The sequence below is a fragment of the Poecilia mexicana genome, unplaced genomic scaffold (assembly GCF_051168715.1).
Source record: "Poecilia mexicana isolate PSO_F unplaced genomic scaffold, ASM5116871v1 scaffold_6, whole genome shotgun sequence".
In the NCBI taxonomy this organism is placed as follows: Eukaryota; Metazoa; Chordata; class Actinopteri; order Cyprinodontiformes; family Poeciliidae; genus Poecilia; species Poecilia mexicana.
In genome coordinates this window covers 8,702,414-8,727,375 of record NW_028263375.1, presented here as the reverse complement: position 1 = coordinate 8,727,375, position 24,962 = coordinate 8,702,414, and the positions used below count along the sequence as shown (strand labels likewise).

Sequence of the window (24,962 nt, the reverse complement as noted above, 5' to 3'; positions counted from 1 at the left end):
CTATTTAGTTAGCAAGCTGAATATTAGTCTGAAAGATAAGTATTCAGTTTAGCAAACTATATATTTAGTTACCAAGCTACATATTTAGATCCAAACTAAACATTTAGCTTAAAACTAAATATTAAAATACTAAATATTTAGTTACCAAGCTGAATATTAAGCTCTAAACTAAATATTTATCTTTCATATAAATATTTAGCTTCAAAGTGAATATTAAAGTGCTAATTATTTTGTTAACATGCTGAATAGTTATTAGCTTCAAGCTAAAATATTTAGCTTTAGTTAAATATTTAGGATCTAAGCATTTAACTAAAGCTAAATATTTAGCTAAATTAAATATGTTTGTGTTTAATTATGTTCGTGTTTATTTAAGTAGAGCTAAATATTTATTAATCAAAATGTTTATTACGATATTTATTACGATATTTAGTTAGTTATCAAGGTAAATATTTACTCCATTCCTTTTTTCTAAAGCGTAAGCATGCTATCATTGGTCCTCTCATCTGATTATTTGTGTGTCAAATTGATAAAATTTCAATAAATTCAAATTTGTGTATCCAGTGTTGATTTAAAAATATATTAAAGTTTTATGTTGTTTTATCAGCCGTCCCCCAAAAGGAACAGCTTAATAAAATTATTAAAAGCTCTAAATTATTACAACATTCATGCAAAGTGTGTGTAAACATTTCTAAATCAACTTGTCATGTTTGAGTTCATTTCACTGTTTTCATTTCTTTTTTTAATCTTTGACATTTTATGATCTATGTAAGCCGTCTGAAGTTCTGTTGTTCTTTAGTGTACATCGGACCGGCTTGTCTCCGGTTCTGCTCTGGACGAGGACATTGCTCCTGCACAGGCTGCAAGTGAGTCGACTTTTTTAATACTCTAGATAAATCCAGAACGACTGAGCTCTGACATCTGAAGCCTTTTGCTCTATTAAAAATGAATCGGATTGTATTATTTGTATGATTTATTAATGAATTTTCATTTCCTGTCGCTCCATTTGATCGTTTCTGCCTTCAAACCTCATCCTCTCTGCACAGATGTGACCCAGGCTTCAGCGGTCCGGCTTGTGAGCTCGCGTCGCAGACCTTCCCCGCTTTCCTGTCCGAGGGTTTCTCCAGCCCGCGTCTCTCCTCCTACCACAGCTTCTCGTCGCTGCGCGGCGCTGAAGTCAGCTTTGGCTGCGGCGTGCTGGCCAGCGGAAAGGCTCTGGTCTTTAACAGGGACGGCAGGAGACACTTGGTCACAGCGCCGCTCGACAGTTCCCAGGCCAGGTACTGATGGAGCGGATATAAAGTGTTTATCATGCACAGAAGCAGATCTGCAGTCTGAGGATAAAGTAGTGCAGAAAGCTTCCTTGTTCCAGTGATCCATCACTTCGCTCTCCTGCTTTAATGTCACGCTTGTAGATGTACGGTGTTTGGGGCGAAGCGTTAGCTGAGAGAAGAAGACATTAAAGTGTTAGATTAATGATTTGGCATTATGTTAGATTGATTGCACCTGTTACAGATGGCAGCCATATTTAATGCCAGTTTCCTGGCTGATAAAGTAAACAGCTGCCTGAGAGAGGGAAGTGTGCTGCTAATGAAAGAACAGTTTAACCGAGGACAGAGAGCCAGAGGTGGTGAATCTGGGAGCCAAGAGGAGGTGATTGACATCTGAATAAAAAATGCATTAAACTAGATTAGAAACTAATGTGTCTGCAGGGATTAGAAGATGTGATACAAAGTTTTTCATAACTAAATTTAGACGTCTAGGGTTTTGCACCCATTTATCGGCCAGCTGATTTATTGGCTGATTTCCTTAATTTTGTGAAATCAGTGATTGGAAATTGGAATCACAAGTCAAGCTTTTTAAATATCACAAATCAGCCAGTAAACTGTAATCAGTGCACCCCGACGTGTGTCTACTTTTTATTTTTAATCCCTCTTATGTACTTAGGCTCTTGTAATCATTTCATACGTTTTATTTTAAAACTTGTTCCATTTTTTTCTCAACACAAGAAACTTTAATGTGTTTGTGATAATATTCGTCCTTAACTCGTAAATGTCAGGGAAAAAAGTTTTTGTCCTTAAAATACCAAAACTTTACATTTTGGTCCAGCTGATGGTGTATTTTTGGAATATTAGACGATAATTTGATCAGTACTTGAGTAGACTTGTTACCAAATACTTTTTTACTTTTACTTGAGTAAAAATATGGTGAAGTAGTGATGTTACTCTTACTGAGTGACGCTGCCACCACCATGTCTCACTATTAGATCCTGTGTCTTGCAAGTAGTCAAAAAAATGTTCATACCAAAACATTTTCAGACATTAATTAGACCAAAACATTTAATTTCTACTTCACACTTAGAAATCGTGAAGTAGAAATTGTTCACCTTACCTGCCTTCCTTTTCTCGCCACAGAAAACCGTTTCAACCCATCACCTTTTCACTTCTTCCTCATCTGATCTGCAGATACCTCCAGTTCACTCTGCGCCTCGGCAGTCGCAGCATCCTGAGCTCATGCCCGGCTCCCGATCAGCCAGGTGAAGGCGTTCTGTTGCATTACTCTTCAGATAATGGCATCACCTGGACTCTGCTGCGCCACTACGCATACCAAGGCTTCCACGAGCCAAGGTAACGTCTGCGTTTCTGCTGCTTCTGTTATACTTTGATATGGAGCAATAATCTTTCTTTCGGTAGTCAGATATGAGCTGGTTTTGTGCTAGTTATTTTGGCAGATTATTTCACTTATAACAAAGGAAAAATGTCTTTAATATCAGTGAAATAATCTGCCAGTGGAACTAGTACTTTTCATCAATGTTTAGGACTTTGTCTTAAAACAAGCTCGCATATCTTACTGAAAAGTTGCTTAGAATTTGCATTAAATTTGATATTTTGTCTGTGCACTGTAACTGTCAGAGTTAAAACCACGTCTCCATGTACATTAATTACAAACAGCAGAATGTGTTTGTGTAGGTTTTCCGTCCAAGTCGAGGCCTGACTCACCGTTCTGTCAGTCTGTATGATTAATTCCTGCTGATCTGCTTGGATTACATCATAAACTGTATAGTTTAATGTTCCTACACCAGTTCGGCTGTGATTATCACACATGGCAAAACAAAGAAAGTATTTATACTGATCCAGTTTATAAAATGTAGGGGTTTTTTCCCCCTAGAGGACTCTTATTCTTATGGATAGAATTAAAGCATTGATTGCTGATAATTTAAATTATTATGACTTATGAAAACCCATGATTCATTTCCCCAGACAGTTAGGATCATACATAACCTCAGTAAATATAGAATAATTAATGCAAAATAAACACATCTCAGTATTCAGTGCATTACTAATGCAAAATTGTTGCAATTTTTTATTTATTTTTTGCAAGAATGGTCAAACCCATTGTGTTTACGTGGCTGCTGACTCCCACCTGCAGGTGGCAGTATTTCATTATAAAATATGTGATTTGACTGTAAAAAATCACAAAATAATGCAAAATCCTGGAGATACTGAAAAGTACAATGGCATAGTAGGGTCAATGTAGATTAAAGGATTAAATTTTCACCAAAAAAACTAAATTTTGAGATTAATCCCAGAAATTTTCGAGAATTAAAAAAAAAATTAAAATTGAAAAGACGAAAATTTGCTACAAAAAATCAGAAATTTTCTAGAAAAGACTTGGAATTTTCTGAGATGCAAAGAAAGTTTTTGACTTTTGAAGCTCAGATATTTTCACGTTTTTTTTTTTCTAGAAAGATTCAGAGTCTAATCCCAACATTTCAGTTTTCTGGTGGAAATTTGCTCCTTTTTTCTGCATACTATCGCTCTAATGTCATAAAGTACAACATTTCAGGTCTAAAAATCGATTTTTTTATTGGTTATATGTTATCAAATTTTCTGGGCAAATGAATTTAGCGTTTTCTTTAGTTCTGAGTCATCAGCAGAAATTAAAAAACAAAAATAAATTTCTTGAGGTGAATTTAAATAACTCGAGTTTTGCTTTTAGAATTGAATCAGTGACATCAATGGTGTTTTTTTGCTGATGTTTGATTTCCTCGCTCCTTTAGGATCGTTTCAGTCGAACTTCCGTCGGGCGCTCGTAAGTTTGGCATCCAGTTCCGCTGGTGGCAGCCGTATCACTCGGGACGCAGCCGCGACGTTTGGGCCTTGGATGAAATCAGCATGACCTCGGTTCTGTTCAACACCATAAGTCTGGACTTCAGCAACGTGCTGGACGTCACGCAGAGTCTCGGCTTTTACCTTGGAAACGTTCAGCCGTACTGCCAGCACGACTGGACTCTAAGGTTTCAGACGTCCTCATACCAGAAATAGTTTCGTTATTAATCTGTAGCAGTGTTAAAAACATCTAACAAGCTGATCCTCCCGGGTTGTTCGTGTTGTTCTTCAGTTTCTCCGGCGAGCCCAGTCCCGGATTCAGCATCCGTTATGTTGAAACCCAGTCGATGCAAATCGGCGCCTCCTACAGCCTGCAGTTCTCACTGGTAATGGGCTGCGGCCGCGACCCCTCCCCTCACATCGACACCCAGGTGCGCCTGGAGTTCTCCACCAATCACGGCCTCACCTGGCACCTGGTCAAAGAGGTAACTGTGGCTTTTATTTTATTTTTTCCAACACACGCTTCTCTGTGGCAGAAACTTCTCACATTGTCCCGCGTAGAGACAAGGACACAAATTATTTATTTATGATCATGAATATTGATTTAGCCATTACAGCCACAGAGATAATATGTAAATAATGAGCCTAAATGTGCCACTTTGTTTTAAATGACAAATCATCACAATTAGTTTTAATCACTCCGCTATCAGCAAATACATGTCTGTATGTGAAAGAGACGGCAGATTATCTTCAACAAGGACTTTCTATGATCATAACGGCTTCATAAATATTCAGAAGTTTGATTTTTTTATTGCTTTTGGAGCTTAATGGACTATAATGACTTTCTCTTCTTCATCAGTGACTTTTCTCTGATTCACCTACACTGTAAAACATTAGTAAAACAATTTTCTTGTTGACTTAAATTACATTTTCAAGGCCGCAGGTGGACTTTCTTTTGGTAAGTTAAGCCACTTCCAGATGTTTTATAGTGTACATGCATCTTGCAGGTACAGACTGACTGTGCTCTTGGTAGAGTCAATCCATGCTGATCATTCAATGCTCCAGGTCAAAGATACCATAATTCAGCAAACTCTATTTATGATCATATAAAACTGGCTAAACCTAATCTGCAGCATACAGTTCTAAGAACATATCAGAAATTCAGAGTGAGCAGTGTTGTAGCCCCTCTGGTGAATATGTGAAAGAAAGCATATCTTAAAAGGTTTCCTTTCTCTTGCTAGGCTTGTCTACCTGGCATGCCGAGCTGCTCGGAGTTTACAGCTCCCAGTGTCTACCATCCGTCTGAGTTCAAAGACTGGAGACGAGTTACGCTCTCGTTGCCTCAGAAGACGTGGTAAGTACAATTCAGAAAAACAGAAGAAAAAGACTCACAAAGTGCCCCTTGGAATTAAACGCCCTCTGATCTTGATTTTGCCTTGTTTTGGTTTTTTTATTGTGGCTAATAAGTGCGTTGGGGTTTGACAGCAGTCAGGTCAATTACAGAAAATGAACAGCAGAATACGAGTAAAGGTCTGCGTTTTCCTCCATCAGCGGCTGCAGGCCTGAATAGAAACACATAATCATCTGCTAACCCTTTAACTATTTCACATATATGCACATCCCTTAAACATTTTTCACCATTACAACCATAAACTTGTTCTTCCAAAATGCATTTTATTAAGATTTTATAACTGCAAACATCCAGAACTCAAGCGCAAAGTTTGTAAAAGTTTTTTTAGACTTAACACTGAAATGTGTGGCTTGCGTATGAATCCAGCTTCCTTAACTCTGATACCCCTAAATAAATTCCAGTTGGAAATATGTGGATCATATCGTTTCACAAATAAAACCAATATAGTTTAATAGAAATGTTGCTAGAGCAGATCTAAAAAAACAGGCAGTCATTTCTGCAAACATTTGGTTGTCAGTAGTTTGGATGTATCGTTTGGGGTTCCTCAGGGGCCAGTGTTTGGTCCTAAACTGTTCATACTTTATTTAATTACGTTTGCAAGGAATCAAATAAAGTTATATTTGTTATATTTGCACAGGACACAAACATTTTGTTTAACAGAAACAAATTATTACTAAATTTAAAAAAAACTAAATTAACTGTAAACACTAAAAAGTATTAAAAATATGAAAATTGTAAGGAATTAGTTGGAAGCCACATAACATTTCAGTCTAAACGATCAATAATTATTTCAATTTTAGGTAAAACGTGGTATTTTAAAACTTAATTTACTCAACAAATTGCATTATTGTTCCAGTTCTGGAATATTGTGTGTAAGTTTAATGCAATATATAAAAAACAAAACTAAAACCAATTATGGAAACTATTGAACAGGATGATCCAATAGTAATAAAGAAATAAAGTTCAGTGCTGAACTTTATTGAACAGTAAGAAGAAATAAATTGTTGAGAGAAAATACGTTTCTCTGGTCATTCAGATTCAGTTTTCATTCAAAAATACTCCAAAGGGATATTAAATTCAGTTCAGTTAAATTAAAGAGACAAAAGTTAAATTAAAAAACATACATGTGTTAGAACAGCCCAGATCTCAACACTGCGACAGTCTGTAACTTTCTCATTGATCTGTTTTGCTCAGAAAAATGGGCAGAAGTCTCTCGATGTGTTTTACTCTTTTGTAAGATACTGTAAAGATTTGATCAGGTCACGTATTATTGGGTTTTGGCTTTCATCAATCTTTAACACACATGCAGCTAAATAGGCTATAAATAACATGAAGCAGCCTCAGTTCGGACATATTTCGCCTCTGCTGAACACCCTGACCTCCACCTCCATTTCATTCCAACACCCCAGCTCCTAAATAACAGTGCTGTAATCTCCTGTAGAGTACGGTGACAGGTCAGAAGGTCACGGCCCCTATTGGTAATAAAACAGCTGTGTGCAGGTTGAATGAACACGAGACAATCCGATATGGATCCGTAAAGCAGTAAACCAAGAGGCCAGAGTGGTTTATTATCTCCAACCTGCCATATTTATACCACAAAATCTCTTCAATTTGACGTTCAACAGTATGAAACATTAGATGTGACACCTGACTGGATTACAAGGTGACCTCTTGTGATTCGCTGAACCGGTTAGGATTGGTCTATGCGCTACGTTCGTTACATTTTTTGCACGAAATCATTCTTGGATAATCTGATTTTAGTCTGCTGAGTTCGGCTGAATTTGAGCTCATTTCAGATTGAGATATTTAGGGCCTCTTGTCACTTTAAATACAAATAATCTACTGCTGGCCACGCCCACAACTCAACATTTATGCTGTGATCCAGTTACCCTGGAAGTGGGAACTTGAAACTGGATTAGCCTTCAGACGCTACAGCGTTCCTCAACTGCAGTTTAGAGCTGCAGGCACTACATGTTACATTGATTTTAGATGCACTTTTACCTGTGTGTCTAGTAAAATACACATTTCCACCACAAATTACTGCTGCTGATGTGAGGAGCGGCCACATTGAGACGCAACATGGCCACATTTCAGTATTTGAACTGGGAGAAATCTGACTTCGGATGACTTCAGTCAGAAGTTGATTCTTATGACTGAGAAGTTGGAATTTCCCAGTTTCGAATTCAACTGGAACGCAGCATCACACTCGCGCTTGAAAATGGCTGCCAACAGATGCTCAGTTGTACAATTGTGCATCTTTGAAAAGTAGAAGTAGAGCCTCCTGCACAACCAACAGCCATTTAGCAAGTTGTTTCTAGATGGTAAAGTCAACCACAAAACACTTCTCTTTTCCAGCAGCCATTGTACAGAGAATACAGCGGTAAAACCAGCTTACCAAAAGAGCTGAAGCTCAGTTTGGGTTGCTAGGAAACGCACTGGGTTCCGCTTGGGTTGCTAGGTAACAGGCTGGGCCTCGCTGGAGTCACTAGGTGAAGAGCAGTACCTACTGACTTGTAAAGTTACATTCTCAATTGTTTTTTTTAAATGGTTCACTAAACTTCAACTTATTGCCGTAAAGAAACAGCCGGCTGGGTTTTTTTTAGAATCAGTGGACGTACAGAAACATGTAAAATGTCAATTTTGCATCATTTCACATTTTAAAATTTGAGGAAATGTTTTATATAAAGTTCAGGAAAAATGAAGAGCCCACTGCACTGAACCCCATTAAAAGCTTCCTGGTTATTCCGCCTAGTACTGATTTCTGAATATAATATTGTTGTTTCTAAATGAACATGAACTTGTTTTCTCTGCATTATTTGAGGTCTGAAAGGACTGCATCTATTTCCTTATTTTGACCACTTCTCATTTTCTGCAAATAAATACTAAATACTAAATTTCGATGACATGTTGTCAGTAGTTCATAGAATAAAAGAACAATCTTCATTTTGCTCTAACATATGGCTATAAAAAGTAAAACCAGAGAAACTGATCATTTTAAGTGGTCTCTCTATTTTTTCCAGAGCTGTAAATTCTAATTGTTTCAGGTCCAGTGCAACCCGGTTTAGATGGATCCAGAATTACTACGGCGAGCAGGACGAGTGGGCTCTGGACGACGTCTACATCGGCCAGCAGTGTCCCAACATGTGCCACGGACACGGCTGGTGTGACCACGGACATTGCAGGCCAGTCCCACCTCCTGACCCGCTGATGCATGTGGGACAGATTATAAATGGACGGCTGGGTTAAAGTCGCCCTCTAATCTCACGCAGGTGTGACGACGGGTTCTCGGGTCCGGACTGCCAGCCGTCGTCTCCGCTCTCGTCAAGCGTCCTCTCAGATTTTGAGTCCCAAGACGCGCTGCTGGCCACGTGGCAGGAGGTGATTGGCGGAGAGGTGGTGGCGCCCGACATGGGCTGTGGGGTGGTGTCGTCTGGATCGTCGCTGTACTTCAGCAAGGTAACGAAAATGTCGATTTAATTCAGTCCTGTCAAGATAAAGTGTTAAATGTGATTATTTTTATGTAAAATCCAATGAGCTTAAATGCACGAAGAAATCTGGCACACGAACGTTTTCTGTTTTCACACGTAGCAGATCAAACATGTGGTAAGTTTGTGTTATTAAAGTAAACGAAGTGAGACAACTGTCCCTGATTACTGTCCAGCGCTCGTTGCCAAGAGCCATTGACCTCTGAACTCTTCCCTGAATGCTTAAAAAAATAACTCTCCAGAGAGTTCATGAGTCTGATTGGCGATTACGCGGCTGTTGACGCATTGCTAAGCACGTTTTAAATCAGGTTTTCCAGCTGCAGCTACATCTTTTCCACAGTTTTTTCATGTTTTCAGCTCAGTGCTTATCAGAATTTCACACTCATCATCAATTAAGTGAATGTTATTACTTTATGGCTTTCAATTATGTATTTCAACCTTTTTGTCAGATTGGTACAATATTAAGACCATCAACTTTAAGAGATTTTGAAAAGCATTTTCTTTAACATTTTTTAATATTTAAGTCAAGTTTATTTCCATCTTCAAGTCGTTTGAAGTGCTTTACGTGATGACAGCATAACACAATTAACAAAATACAACATTGCATTACAATGGCAGAATAAAGACAAACCATGTAATCTAGACTAGAATTAATCTATGTTCACTTATTATTAATCGATTGAAACTCTTAACTCTAAGGTGGGCTTTATGCCTTGATTTAAAGGAACTCAGTGTTTCGGCTGTTTTACAGTTTTCTGGAAGTTTATTTTGGTAATTAAAATGTTGTCCATGTTAACTGTTTGAGTTTATTGATCTTTACGACTGTGTTCTTGCATTCTTATGCCATTATCATTATATTACTTAAAAATGGCCTCAAAACAATAATATTATCGTTTATTGCTATAACTTCTTGCAGTTTATTTCACTTATAACATGGGGAAAATGTGTTGTTATAAGTGAATAATCTGTCAGTATTTTACATCAATAAATATTAAGGAGTTATTGACTTGAAACAAGCTCACATTTCTTTCTGAAAAGTTACCTGTAAGTTAGTTTTGTCTTTTTTCAAGTAACCTGAGATATTTGCAGTAAACCTACCAACCTACTTGGTAAGATTTTGTGTTTTTGCAGTGAGCATGATGAAATCTGACCAAATGTTGTGACTCTGTGTGCACGCTGTGGTCAGGCTGGGCTGCGGGAGCTGGTGAGCTGGGATCTGGACACGGAGTGGGCGGAGTTTGTGCAGTTCTACCTGCGTGTGGGCGGAGACTGGGCGGAGTGTAACCAGGCAGACAGCAGGGAGGAGGGAGTGCTGCTGCAGTACAGTAACGACGGAGGAATCAGCTGGGGCCTCATCGCCGAGATGTACTTCACAGACTTCACCAAACCTCGGTGAGGCAGGCAGAAACCAGCAGAGTAAAACGTCTCAGCTGCTCAGAGGTGCATGTGGTTCCAGAATAATGAAGCCGCTCTTTTTCCTTTCGCAGCTTTGTTCATTACGAACTTCCTCTGGCTTCGAAAACTCCCTCCACTCGCTTTCGGTGGTGGCAGCCGCTTCATTCTGGGGAAGGGTACGACCAGTGGGCGATTGATGACGTCATCATTTTGTCAGAGAGGGAGAAGCACATCATCCCGATGGCCAACCCGACTCTGCCGCAGGTCAGACTCCAGCATGGCATCAGATAATATTATGTGCTCTATCCCTATTAATACACCTTCTTTTCTCATTATATTTTATGCAATTTTTTCGTTTGTTTTAAAATGTAGGACTTGAAAAATATCTATTTTCTTTATTCATATGGTTATGCTTGTTGCAGCAAACAATCAAATGATCACATAATAAATTAAAATGAGCTCAATAATTTCCATTCTGATTATTAATTTTTTTTTTTTAATTTTGTTTTCAGAGTTCATAATCCATTTTATTTACGGGGTCTGATGTTTGTGATTTTTATTTCTGTTTTATTTTTCATTTTTGATTACATTTTATTTTGGATATTTTAATATGTTCCAGTGTGAAATGTTCTTTACAAAATTAAAGTTTATTGGTCTTTGCAGAGGGTTTATTTGCATTATTATGCAATTATCAATATATAACTTGAAAATGATCTCAAAACAACATTATCGCTTATCGTAATAATTACTGGGACAATTTATCACCCAGCAAAATGTATGTAGTTATTATGGCAGATCTACATATTGTTATTTTTTATATACATTCTTCTCTATGAAGCAACATTTGATACACACACACACACACACACACACACACACACACAAATGTTCTTAATTAAGTAAAATAATCTGGTATTTACAAAAGAGGATTAGGGTCCCTGGAAAAAAAAAAAAGAAGAAAATCCTGTTTACGGATTCTGAAAATGTTGATTCTAAGCTTTCCAATTATGCCAAACACACAGGTGATGAAGTCAATTAAATAACATTTTGACTGACTGTCTGAAAAGCAGTTTTTGTATTCATGAAGATGCATTTGACATGTTTAGCTTGCCAATAAACAGCTTTTTCCACTACAACAAACAGTTGACTTCAAAAACATCTTAAATCTGCCTCTTTATTTTGCAAGAAATTATTTCCGGATAAATATTACCAGAAAACACAACATCTGTTTTTTCTCTTCTGCACAGAACTTCTACGAGAAGCCGGCGTTCGACTACCCTCTGAACCAGATGAGCGTTTGGCTGATGCTCGGCAACGAGGGCATGGAGAGGGACAACAACAGCAGCTTCTGCGCTTCGACCCCCTCGGCGATGGTGTTTGGACGCTCCGATGGAGACAGGGTGGCCGTCACCAGGGACCTGGCCCTCCGCCCTGGGTACACCCTTCAGTTTAAGGTTAGGGAGAAGTTTTCAAATCAAACAACAAAATACTGAAACTAGGGATTTCCACTGTTTACATCTCCAATACCGATATCTGGAGTTTAGTATCGGCGATCTGATACAGAAAAACAGCTGAAAATATTTCTTTAAAAATAAACGTATGAATAGATTTACTGAATTACAAATGTATCTGGTAACTCTGAACCAGAACCACACATTTAAACACACCAGCAGCTTCACAAGCTACATGTAAAAACAACGTTGATTATTCTAGTCACTCACATTAGAAGTAAAACAGCCAATGTAAAATAAATAATGAACTGAAACGAACGGTTGGGTATCTTGAAAAAATAAACTGCCACAAACCTTTCAAGTTTTTCAGAAAGTGCAATGAGGAAATCTAAAAATCTAAATGTAATGTAAAATAAATAATACAGCATGTAATTGCTCAAAGAGCAAAGCATAGAATTAGGCTGAATAGATTCCCCATTTAGATTTTCTTTCAATGTCAGGATCAATCCAGATATTAATATTGGATCAATGCATCTCTTGCTGAAACCATTAATTGGATCAATTGCAGTTAACTGAAATAATAGTCAACTAAACTAGTAATCAATTACCTATTAACAGGCATAGACAGGCTCAAAAAAGGCAATTTACTGAAAGAACAACAAACTCAGCAGTAATTAAACCAAAGCTGTACAAAAATAAATGTTTTCCATTTAAGATAAAAAAAAAAACCTTCTGTCTGTAAACATGTTTTAACTTGAGCTCTTCAGGTGATGGCTTCACCTGCAGAAAGTCTGAGCTTCTTTATTTAGCTGCAGACGTTTAAGTGTTCAATAAATGAATGCTGCTACTGCTTTTTAGGCAGTTAACGTTTTACTTTTGTATTTAAAAAAAAATACAGTTTTCATTTGCATTTTTAAATATATTTCTATATTGTACTGAACTGGCTTAAGTAGTTAAATGAAAAATCTAAACAATTTGCTTATTTTTTGTGTCTAATTATTAGTTTTTCTAATTAGTTGGGGTTTTTTTTACTTTATTTATGGTTGTAGCTGAACATCGGCTGTGAGTCAGAGTTCAGCGCCTCAGCCCCAGTCCTGCTGCAGTACTCCCACGACGCCGGCAGAACCTGGGCGCTGGTCCGAGAAGGCTGCTACCCCGGAACGCCGGGAACAGGCGTCTGCGAAGGCAGCGGCCGTGAGCTCAGAGAACCGACCGTCTACAACACTGGAGACTACGAACAGTGGACCAGGATCACAGTGGTCATACCCCGAAACGTGGCAGCCAGGTAGCTCCCTACAGTGTGTTTCAAATGTAGTTACACTGCAAAAACACAAAATCTAACCAATTATTTTGGTCTAGTTTCTAGTGCAAATATCTTGGTGTACTTGAAATAAGACAAAACTAACTTACAAGCAACTTTTTTGCAAGACATAGAGACATGTTTTTAGTAAAAAAATTCTAATATTGATGAGAAATACCAGTTCTATTGGCAGATTGTTTCACTTATAACAAGACAGTTTTCCCATGTTACAAGTTGATAGAATTATTACTTTTTCATCAATCTTCAGAACAATCTTAAGGAATTATTTACTTAAAATAGCCTGTGTGTCTTGCTAAAAAAATTATGTGTAAGTTAGTTTGTTCTATTTCAAGTGTATTGAGATATTTGCACTAGAAACTAGACCAAAAACTTGGTAAGATTTTGTGTTTCTTAGTCCAGTAGATCCACTTGCTTTCACTCTGCACTGTGTCAAACCACTCTAATTGAAAAACGTGTTCTCCTCTTCGCCTGTGGTGGCGCTGCACCAAGGACCACTGAAGGAAAGACACAAAAATCTCTGAAGAAGACACTGAGCACGACTTCCTTCTTTGTTTGGCTCAGAATTGTGGTGGATGTCTCACATCTATATAAAAGTCGGATAAAATACAACATGATCATTCAAACAGCAGACACTTGAAAACAATCGGATCCGTAACCAAATTAGCATCTGATTTGTGCTATTAGCTATCAGCACAAATCTGAATTTTGGGGGGAAGTGAAAAGATCAGAATTGGGTCGTTCAGATTGCCATGAAAAAGGCAGATTTTGTAGCCAGAGACTGTTTTCACACCTCATAGTCCGGTAGACTCGGTTCAATTGGAGACCAAAACTTGTTACATTTTTGTTGTGGTTCGTTTTCGAGCTGCACTGTGTCAAACAAACCAAGAACCGCTGAAAGAAACGCCACAAAAACCTCAGAAGAAGACATGAGCCCAACTTTCTTCTTCATGAAATGTAAACTAAAATGTAGTGACAACAGATTTTAGCGGTTGTAAGATTTCTCCTTTGTCATTGGGAACAGACCACAAGAAATTTCTCCCGCTAGCACTAGACTCTTATGTTTGTTTTGGTTTTATTTACCCAGAATGCCCTGCGCTGTAGTTTGCTTCCTGCTTTTGGAGCGGTTTCTGACTCGCTTGCATTCAGATGCTTCCGAACCGCGCCATAATTCACGTCAACTGAGCCAAGACCGAGGGTTTTAGGCGGACCAGAGTTTGCTTTTTTAGTCCAATTGCACATTCACACTTCCCCAAACAAACCAGACTTTCTACCAAACAAACCTGAGTTTGATTAAAGCAGGTTAAACTGGGCTGGTGTGAATTCACTCTTAAGTTCTAAGGTTTATTTGTACTGAAATACCTGAACTTTATTCATTTTCTCAGTAAAACCAGGTTCCGTTGGTTCCAGGAGAGTAGCGTGTACCGAGATGCGCCGCCGTTTGCTTTGGACGGAGTCTACATTTCCGAGCCCTGCCCCAACCACTGCGGTGGACATGGAGACTGCATTTCTGGTGTCTGCTTCTGCGATATGGGCTTCACAGGTACTGTGGTGACAGAAAGCTGAGGTAACCAAGTATCTCATGATGCTGCTGTATTTTAACCTGTGATCGTCCTTATTTTCTTTATAGTGGAGCAAGATAGTTGTGTCCCATCCGTAGCGAGTCCCCCAGAGCTGACAGAGGGCTTTGAGGGGAAGCTGAGTCCTCTCTGGCAGAGTATCAGCGGGGGGCAAATCGGAGGCGGCTGTGGCATCATCAGTGAGGGCAAGGCTCTTTACTTCAGCAGTGCTGGACGTCGGGAGGCACAAACAGCTCCTCTGGACACAACCAACACGCGGTGAGAGGAGCAACTCTCTCATTCTCCCTGTTTTGAAGCATTATGTTGATGCTGCTTAATATAAAATTCACTTCTGTTGTTTTTTGTTTATAGGTTGGCTCAGTTTTACATCCGAATTGGCAGCAAGAGTTTAGGACCCACCTGCACCAGGCCTCGCTCGCGCAATGAAGGTTGTTTTCAACTACAACACATGTTGTGATGAGGCCCTCTGCTGGTTCAATGTGGGAACTGCCTATAAATCAATAAAGGAAGGATAACTTGATCCCTCCAGCTCTGCAAAATCACAAAATCTTGCCAAATATTCCTTCAGTTAGTACAAATATCTTAGTACACTTGAAATAAGACAAAAATAACTGTTTAGCAAGACACAAGAGGTTGTTTTAGGTCAATAATTTCTTAATAGTGATAAAAAGAAATTGTTCCACTGGCAGATTATTTAACTTATAATATGGGAACAATGTCTTGGTATAAGTTAAATAATTAAATGTTGCTGAAAAGTTGCCTGTAAATTAGTTTTCTCTTGTTTCAGGCATTTTAAGGTATTTTCACTAGACTAATACACGGTAAGATTTTGTGTTTTTGCAGTGAGGTACGTTTGTTCTGCCACAGGCTTTATCTCCATCGTCTTTTTCTCTTAATTTAAGTAGCAAATTGCTGAAATTAAGGCGTTTTAAAAGTTCACCCTGAGTTACCTGCAGTAGATAAATCTCTACATTTAGTATAAAATTAGCTAAAGCTAAATACAAGTCCAAGACTAAATTGAATATGTATCGTCTTAAAATTCCTCCAGTTTCTAAAACATAGCTGACTGTGTCAAACCTTGTGTGAATATTCAAACCATTTCAGGTCAGAGTTACTCGCTATTACAAAATTAAAGTGGTATAAAATTATTACAGTGGTTTAAATTAACACTGAATTTCACACTGTAAGATTATTATTATTTTTTTAATTCATTTATTTCGAACAGACAAAAAGTAAAATAAAAATTCAAACAAATTATCATGCCTATTGATTAATTTTGCATTATTTGTTTGAAAAGGAGCAGGTAGAAGAAGCAGGATCTTCTGATTTTCTGCCGCTGTCATCCTCATAACTTACAAGCATTTAAATCTCCAAACACCAGATTAAGCCTTAAATTATTCCCACATTGAATGACGTTTAAACACCACATTCTCCTCCTTAAATGTACAATTATTTATACATTTTTAATATCTTCAGTAGCATTTTAGATCTTTGAGACCCTCATCCTATGCAACATATTTCCCAAAAAGCTCCTGTTTAAACAGTTTTTAAAGCTGGTTTATAAGATTATTGGTGACAGAAGAACTTATCAGAAGTTTCTGATGAGGGTCATGTGGGTAAATGCCCAGGGCTGCATTCGAAATGAGGATAAAAATATACGTAATATTTAATTTGTGCTACAAGTTTTCTATTGCTTTTACACATGTGAAATCAGTGGGAAGTTGACATCTCCACATGCTGAGTAAGTGTCGCTTCCATCCTGCTGAGAAACGGAGTTGGATTAATCTGGATCTGTACTAAAACATCAAGCTAAGAGTGTAATGAATGAACTCACTGTGACTGGACTTTATATCCAGAACTAGCATGTCGTTTAGAACAGTGCAAGCTTCCCATTTGGTTTCTGTTAATAATATTTCCCCTTTTCTCTATTAAAAGGCTGTTTTTGTACTTTCAGGTGTCATTGTCCAGTTCTCCACCAATAATGGCATCCAGTGGCAGTTTCTGAGAGAGTTGGACTTCAGCTCCTTCTTGGAGCCTCAGGTGGTCACCATTGAGCTTCCACCTCCAGCAAAAACTCCCTACACAGTGTTTCGGTGGTGGCAGCCTCAGCAAGGTGAGTAAACTGTCTGCAAAACTCACTATGCAATAAATGTACCTTAAAGTTCACCTCTTATGCTTCCTAGAACAGGTTAGGATAGGCCTATACAAACATGTTTATTACATTTTTTGCACAAATTTATTCTTAGATAATGAGATTTTAGCTGTTTTAGAGCCTCTTGTGACATTAAATCCAAATAAGCTGCTAGCCACGCCCACCCACCACAACATTTATGCTGGGAAGTGAGAACTTGCAACTGGATTTGATGTCTGACTCGACGTAACAGCATTCTAGTTAAGAAGTCTTAAATTTCCACATGGTGACACCCGTAAACATTGTTTGCAATAACTAGTATCACCTTAAGCTCAATTTCCCATAAGCAAACAACACTTTTAATGTTTAAAGTTGTAGGCGCTACATGCAACATTGATATTAAATGTATTCTTACATGTTTGTCATCTTGTAAAATACACGTTTCCACCACAATTTACCACTGCTGATGTGAGGAGCGGCCATATTGAAACAGGAAGTCTGCCTTGCAAGTTTCCCATTGAGAAATCAGACTTCCAGTTGATTTTTCCGACTGGCAATTCTGAAATTCCCAGTTTCGAGTACAACTGGACCGCAGTCTCACACTCTCACTTCAACATGGCTGCAAACAGATGTGCAATTGTATAACCGTACATCTTTGAAAAGCATTAGTTGAGCCTCCTGCACAACTAACAAGAATGCAACAAGTGGTTTCTGGTTGTTAACAACAACAACTTGTCTTTTCCAGCAGCCATTGTATAGAACATACAGCGGTAAAAACAGCTGACCAAACATGCTGGAACCCCTCTTTAGTTGCTAGACAACGGTGCTGGGCTCCGCTGGGGTTGCTAGGTAACGAGGCATTGCACTCCAAATGTGACTTGACAATCAGGAAAGTCATTAACTTATTACCAAAAAAACATCTGAGTGTTTTTTAAAGTGTTTATTTTTAGAAGCAGTAGAGACCCAAGTGGAAAAACTTTTAATAGTATTAGGTCGCCTTTACTGTAAGCCAATTCTTTAGATCGTTTTACTCATTTGCTCTGCAGGAAAGCACTCTGCCCAATGGGCGCTGGATGACGTTCTGATCGGTATGAACGACAGCTCCAGAACGGGTTTCCACGATAAATTCGATGGCACCACCCCTCTGAGGCACAACTGGTACCGGATCCAGGGCGGGGAGGTGACCGTGGACTGCTTGTCTCTGGACACTGCTCTCACCTTTAACTCTGAGGCCATTGATAGTAAGTGAAACACATTCACTACAGCTGTGAAGTGTGTTTGTTGTGCAAACTGGAAGCAACACACAGTCATTTATTACATTAAGGAATCATATCAATATATACTTTCTTCAGTGTTTGCATATAAACGTGTAATCCACCCAGACACTTAAAAATCATTCAAACAAGGAGCATCACAGCACTTTGCTATTAACAAGCAGCTGAAACAGAGCCTGGGATTTACTGTGGTGTCAGCCGTCCTGCATTATTAATGAGAGAAGACCTCGTCGAACATCCTGCCTGTTATTTATGCCTGCATCAAGCTGTGAGTGGATTAGGTTTGTGCAAATAGCGCATCACAAAGGGGCCATTCATTAGGTGTGCACAGCATGACCGATTTGGCAGCACATCTGTAAAACACAGAAGCTCTGTGTTTACAGACGAAGCACGAAAAGAAACATTTGAGGATGCTTCATGGCAATAAAAGAGAGATAAATTTAGCTTAAGTTTGAGTGTTCACTTCTTCTTTCCCTGGCAGGAGAATTTACCAAAAACATATAAATTAATAATTTAGTTTCAGATTGTTGTGCAAGTCTGATTAACTTTTGTTAGGACCATAAAACATTGTATAAACAAACTCCCTTAAAGCGATTGGCTGGACTTTATTGGAGAGACTTTTAGTGTTATGACTTCTTCAGAATGTAATTGTCGATCACAATAGAAAGGAAGCAGAAGTCATTGTTTCTTCCTGATACCTGAACAAAGATGGTGCCTTGCAAAAGTATTTATAACTTTTAAACCTCCAAACATTTTGTCAAAGTGCATAGCTGTGAAGCGAAAGGAAATGAATATGACGAGTAAATTTGTTTTACTACACTGCAAAAACACAAAATCTTACCCAGTATTTTAGTCTGGTTCCTAGTGCACTTGAAATAATACAAACTTAACTTATAGGTAACTTTTCAGGAGGTTGTTTTAACTCAATAATCCATTGATATTGATTTTAAAAAGTACCAGTTGGCAGATTATTTCACTCATGACGAGTCATTTTTCCCTTGTTAGAAGTGAAAGAATCTACCAGTTGAACTAGAACTTTTTCATCAATATTAAGGAATTACTTACTTAAAACAAGCTCTTATATGCTGGGGAAAAGTTAGTTCTGTCTTATTTCAAGTTTACTAACATATTTACTCTACGAAAGAGACCAAAAATACTTGTAAGATTTGGAGTTTTTGTTGTGTAATGTTGATAATGCTTCATAAATTGTAAAAAGATTTAACTTTTGCAACCTGAAACCACTTTGCAGAGAAGCCACGATATGCAGAGAGCTGGGACTTTGAGGTGACGGGTTCGTCGTTCCTCCAGTTTGAGCTGAGCATGGGCTGCAGTAAGTCCACCTCCTTCTCCCACGGCGTCCGGCTGGAGTACTCGACGGACTGCGGCCGCCACTGGACTCTCATCACGCCGGAGTGTGTGCCTCCAGCCATCGGCTGCGCCGGTTATACACAGAGCTCTGTCTACGCATCAACCCAACACAAACACTGGAGGAGAATCACGGTTTACCTGCCCAGTGCTGCCAAGTAGGTGGACTCACACATATAGTTAAAATTAGGAATGCAAACCATTAGTTGGCTTATGATTAATGTTTTATTAGATTAAAATTACTTCCATTGTAAATTAAAGACAGAAAAGCAGAGGCGATAGCGCAGGAAAATTGAGACATGTTGAAAGAAGACATGAACATATCTCAGTTCATAGGGCATGAAAATATTTTCTTTTTGCTCCTTCTTTAAGTTTAGTAATGTGAGAAAACCAAATTTTTCTGTTGTTCAGTCAGAATTTAATAGAGCTGACACTAATTTGTTAAAATATGGTGATATTCTTATTTTAAATTAAGCATTTTATTAAAAAATTCATTTTATGGAAAGATGGTCGACCCTCTTCATACTAGAGAAAACGCTACAAGAAAAAGATGGCAACTTGTCAATCAGTCACTCGTCAATTGATAGGATCAATCAACTTTAAATTAATTGATTAATCCCTATTTAAAATTTAAATCTTTATTTTCTATTAGAACATATGCTTGTTTTTTTGTCTTTGTAAAATTATGCAAATCTAACATTATCTGTAGAAAACGCTGCTTTATAGATGACATTATGTCATTATTACTCAAGCAAGCATGAAATCCAAAAACAAATTTAAAACCCTTGAATATACACAAAATATTGTAAATCTCAACACCGAGTAATGCACTCTTGTTGTTTTGTACTATAATGTTTATGTAATGGTGACTTTCTAAATAAAATGTTCCCGACTCACTCAGTTCCCCCAGAACTCGGTTCCGTTGGATCCAGACCCACTTCACCCCAGGGGCAGAAGGATGGGCGCTGGATAACGTGCTACTTGCCCCTGGTTGCCCTTGGATGTGCTCTGGACATGGTCTGTGCGACAACGGCCGCTGTGTGTACGTATATCCATCTCCTTCTGCGTTTCTCATCGATTTCTGCCTTGATTCAGTCCAATCTCTACATTTCTGACTTCTGTTAATCCATTCATTCTCTCACAGATGTGATAAAGGTTATGGAGGAGCGCACTGCGTGCCTTTGGCTCCTCTGCCCTCGGTGCTGAGGGAAGACTTCAACGAGAATCTGCAGCAGGAGACTTGGCCCGAAGTGTACGGCGCCGAGAGGGGGACGCTCAGCGGAGAACCGCTTAAATCTGGAACTGCACTCATTTTCAAAGGGGTGAGGAAGCTGGACAGGGTTGCCAGATCTGACTGAAAGTTTCCAGTCCAAACACAATGAAAAACCAACTCCATAAAATCTCAACCTCCAATGAAACTCCTGTTTATAGCACCAGATATAATTCAGTTCAAACTGATTGATCCCAAAGGAAAATTAAATGTTGTTGAAACTCATATTAATGAAAATTCTTCAAAGAGTTGCACTTCAATAGTTATAGTTAATAGTTCAATAGCATGACATTTCCTGAAGATTTTGTTTTTCTGCCACATAATGACTGTTTTGAAATAATTTTTCTCTGAACATTTTCTAAAAACCTGCCAAATTTTGTGAACAGAAGCCCAATTTTTAACTTTCCAGCAGGAAACTCACCCAATCTGGCAACACTGGTGCTGAGCTTGTGCAGATTAAAATTCAGAGCAGAACTTGGAAATTTAAATCACATTCACATTTTTTCTTCTGTTTGTTTGCAGGATGGACTGCGAATGATTGTGTCGAGGGATCTGGACTGTTCAAACACTCTCTACATCCAGTTCTCTTTCAAATTTATTACCAAAGGTACTCCTTCACTTCCTCTGACCTGCATTTTTCCTTGAATTTTGCTGTAACTGTTCATCCTTTGGGCTTTTCTAGGAGTGCCGGAGCGCTCCCACTCGGTGCTGCTGCAGTATTCTGTGAACGGAGGAATCAGCTGGCTCCTGTTGGACGAGTTTTACTTCCCGTCTTCCACAGACACGCTCTTCCTCCACCTGCCTCTGCCAGCCAGCGCTCAGACCAACGCCACCCGGTTCAGACTGTGGCAGCCTTACAACAGCGGTGAGCCGGCAGCACCGATTCAGCTTCAGTTTTGTTATTTGTATGCCATTGATTCACAACAAATGACAGCTCCAGGTGTTTTACAAAAGGAAGTGTCAATACCAATATACACAGATTTTTATCAGTAGGTACTCCTTCAATTCCTCTGAAATATGATAGGATAATTAATACTCAAAAATCAGAATATTCACTGAACTGTGAGCCGGAACCGCACAGCATTCTGGGGGATGTAGGCAGAAGAAAGGCTTTAGCTCCTAAACATCTCACAGCCAGCTAAACAAGATTGGTGGAATCAACTCACTCACTCTTTGGTTACCTAGCAACTCATTCACTCTTTGGTTACCTAGCAACAACTTGTTGAGCAGCTGGCGCAGCAACAGTTTCAGGTTTTGCCACTGTGCCTCATAACTGCTTAAAAATAAAAAAGATGGTGTTGAATAAAAACTGTGAATAAAAAAGGAAAGGTCACACCACCAGTTTGGCAGTATTTCAGATATTTAAAACAAAAAACTAATCAGTAATAATCTACATTGACAGATATCAAGGGCTTATATCGTGATTCCAATTTATATCTAGAAATATAAAGTCAATTAACTCCAATCCAGTCATATTCATCCCTAACAATTCAGCTTATTATTCAAATTGGTAAAAAGTTTTCCTTCTAAGGAGACCCAGGACTGCACAGAGTCACTAACTTTACAAGCCAGCATGTAGCAGCAGTCCATTTTTTTTTCTCAGTAACTTTGTCGAATTGATTAAATTTGGCACTGTACAAATAAAAGCTGCTTTGATTTGACTGATAAAATAATATTTCAGCACACAGCTATTATTTTGAAGTAGGCCTGTCGCGATAAACGATAGATCAATTAATCGCACAATAAATTAAACCTATCGACCCCATTTTAATTATCGGCTTTATCGTCTCTTCCTGCCTTTTTTTTCTTTCTCTTGATGACACTGAATGAAAAAAGGCCCAATTCCGGTGCTCTCCACTGACCCTCCCTTCCTCATTTCCTTAGTGTAATGTCCAGCACACATTACACGAGTTGTCGGCCCATTTTCAAAACCTGAGAGACACATTAGCCGACAGAAATCCTATATGTAACGGTTCGATCGGGTTCGATCGTGCTGTGTGGTGTCCAGCCACATGGGCACAAGATAATGGCTACAAATCCAGTTAACTAATTTTAAAACTAGGCATTAATCAATGCTTTACTAGAATCTACCTGTGATGCATGTGGCTAGAGGCAGCATAAAGTCCCGACTGAATGAAAATCATTATAACCTATTTATGTCACGTTAACGAAGAGCAGCTGAAAACTTACCGGGTTTATCAACTGCGGTAGCAATTTGGCTCCAACTCCTCCCCTTGTCATTTCTATATTCACTGCACGAAATGTTGAATAAACATTAATCTTATTTCCACATATCATCTCCGATGTCGGCTGGACTTCGGGTTGCTCCCTCCGTAATTTCCCCTTAGAAAGCAGGAGGAGAATCCCTGCTCTCTGATTGGCCACCTGTCACATTCAGCGTTAAGCTCCCAGTCGGGGAAAACCCCCAATTTAGATCGGAGCCACGACGATCTAAATCACACTGCAGGGTGATCGGTTACAAAATCACCAGCAACAATCTTAGATCAGCCAACGATCTAAGATTATCGTAAGGGGAAAACAGGGGCAAAATTGCATTAGGTAGTCGGATGTGCCCATCTTCTCTATTTAAATCTAGTGATTACTGAAGGGCAATATAGTATACAGACCTAATAATCTGCACTCTTTTGGTTGAATGCAATATTTATTTCCACTTTGGCTTTATGTTGTTTAGTTTATATTCAAGTACGTTTTTTATTAATGGAGACTGAGAATCCTTTTTGTTTTTGTTTTTGGTTGCTTATCAGTTCCAGTGTTATGTGTTCTCTATCTATGGCAGGAAATCACAGGCATTATTAGTCATTTCCATTAAATAAGTGTCAAAAGGTCTTGAAACAATATTATCGTTTATCGCAATAATTTTTTAGACAATCGCTCAGCAAAATTTGTTATCGTGACAGGCCTATTTTGAAGTTTTATTCATGTAGCATTCTGGACACATAAATAGCTGTGGCGGGCCAGATTTGGCCCTCGGGCCTTGAGTTTGACCCCCCCAAAAGTTTTTTTTTGTTTTTTTTCTCAGGCACAGAAAGGAGGATCTCTCCCAAGGAACATTCATAAGAACCACCACTGATTAGTATGTAATTGTTTTATTTTTTGTCCACCAGGTAAGAAGGAGGAGGTGTGGGTGATTGATGATCTCATCATCGATGGCAGCTCTCTACACAAACCACCGATGGTAATCGACACTTTTGAGGAAGGACCTAACGAGGAGAACTGGCTTTTCTACCCTGGTGGAAACACAGGACTATACTGCCCCTACCAGAAGGCTGGCCTGTGAGTCTTACCCTGCAAAAACACAAAGTCTTACCAAATATTTTGGTCTAATTTCTACAACAAATATACTAGCACACTTGAAATAAGACAAAACTAACTTACGAGTAACTTTCAGTGAGATATTGTAGCTTGTTTTAAGTCAATAATTCCTTATTATTGACAAAATGGTTCTAGTTGCTTGCAGATTATTTCACTTATAACCAAAGTTGGGTAGTAGCTAGTTACATTTACTTGAGTAACTTTTTTTTGAATAAATTACATTTTAGCAGTAATTTTTACTACTCTGCACTATTTACTTTTACTTGAGTAATTTTATTGTAAGGTATCTCTACTCTTACTTGAGTAAAATTTCTGGATTTTCTCCCCACTGAGTGAAAAACAAACATGTTTTAACCAAAAATTCACCAGGCACAGACACACACCTGCAGGTTTTAAGTTTTATAAGTTTTTTATTGGAAGAAACTGATTTGGGAAAATTTTCTTTTCCCTGATTTTATTTTTTGTTCCTTAAATGAGTTATTGTCATTTTTGTCTTTAAAATGCCAACATTTCCACTTAACTGTTATATTTTTGTCTGTCTGATGATGTAATTTTTAAATACCAAATGATTGATAATTTGATCAGTTACTCAGTACATCAGCAGATGTTTTACTAAATACTTTACTTTTATTTGAGTCATTTCTTGGATGACTGTTTTTTACATGTTGAGTAAAAATAAGTTGAAGTAGTGCTACTTTTACTTGAATATAATTGTGTACTCTGCCCAGCTCTGCTCATAACACGGGAAAAAATGTGTTTTGATTATTTTAATGCGTTTCTGTCACACAGACTAATCAGTGATAAAACCTGTGAAAACATTGTTTGTTTTTTTATTTTTTACCT

General features: G+C 38.4%; 1 protein-coding gene across 1 annotated transcript in view; it reads left to right on the top strand.

Moving 5' to 3' along the window:
- Positions 1 to 24,962, top strand: part of reln (reelin) — a 147,833-nt gene that overhangs the window by 91,418 nt on the left and 31,453 nt on the right. The window contains exons 17-39 of the mRNA XM_015001966.2: positions 797 to 863; positions 1,044 to 1,277; positions 2,463 to 2,624; positions 4,058 to 4,294; positions 4,399 to 4,591; positions 5,348 to 5,460; positions 8,562 to 8,699; positions 8,787 to 8,973; positions 10,189 to 10,394; positions 10,490 to 10,661; positions 11,645 to 11,851; positions 12,898 to 13,133; positions 14,552 to 14,709; positions 14,797 to 15,004; positions 15,098 to 15,174; positions 16,701 to 16,859; positions 17,924 to 18,118; positions 19,401 to 19,674; positions 20,418 to 20,558; positions 20,661 to 20,838; positions 21,309 to 21,393; positions 21,469 to 21,651; positions 23,912 to 24,080. Coding sequence (XP_014857452.2) covers positions 797 to 863; positions 1,044 to 1,277; positions 2,463 to 2,624; positions 4,058 to 4,294; positions 4,399 to 4,591; positions 5,348 to 5,460; positions 8,562 to 8,699; positions 8,787 to 8,973; positions 10,189 to 10,394; positions 10,490 to 10,661; positions 11,645 to 11,851; positions 12,898 to 13,133; positions 14,552 to 14,709; positions 14,797 to 15,004; positions 15,098 to 15,174; positions 16,701 to 16,859; positions 17,924 to 18,118; positions 19,401 to 19,674; positions 20,418 to 20,558; positions 20,661 to 20,838; positions 21,309 to 21,393; positions 21,469 to 21,651; positions 23,912 to 24,080 — 3,979 coding nt within the window. The remainder of the gene's footprint in view (positions 1 to 796; positions 864 to 1,043; positions 1,278 to 2,462; positions 2,625 to 4,057; positions 4,295 to 4,398; positions 4,592 to 5,347; positions 5,461 to 8,561; positions 8,700 to 8,786; positions 8,974 to 10,188; positions 10,395 to 10,489; positions 10,662 to 11,644; positions 11,852 to 12,897; positions 13,134 to 14,551; positions 14,710 to 14,796; positions 15,005 to 15,097; positions 15,175 to 16,700; positions 16,860 to 17,923; positions 18,119 to 19,400; positions 19,675 to 20,417; positions 20,559 to 20,660; positions 20,839 to 21,308; positions 21,394 to 21,468; positions 21,652 to 23,911; positions 24,081 to 24,962) is intronic.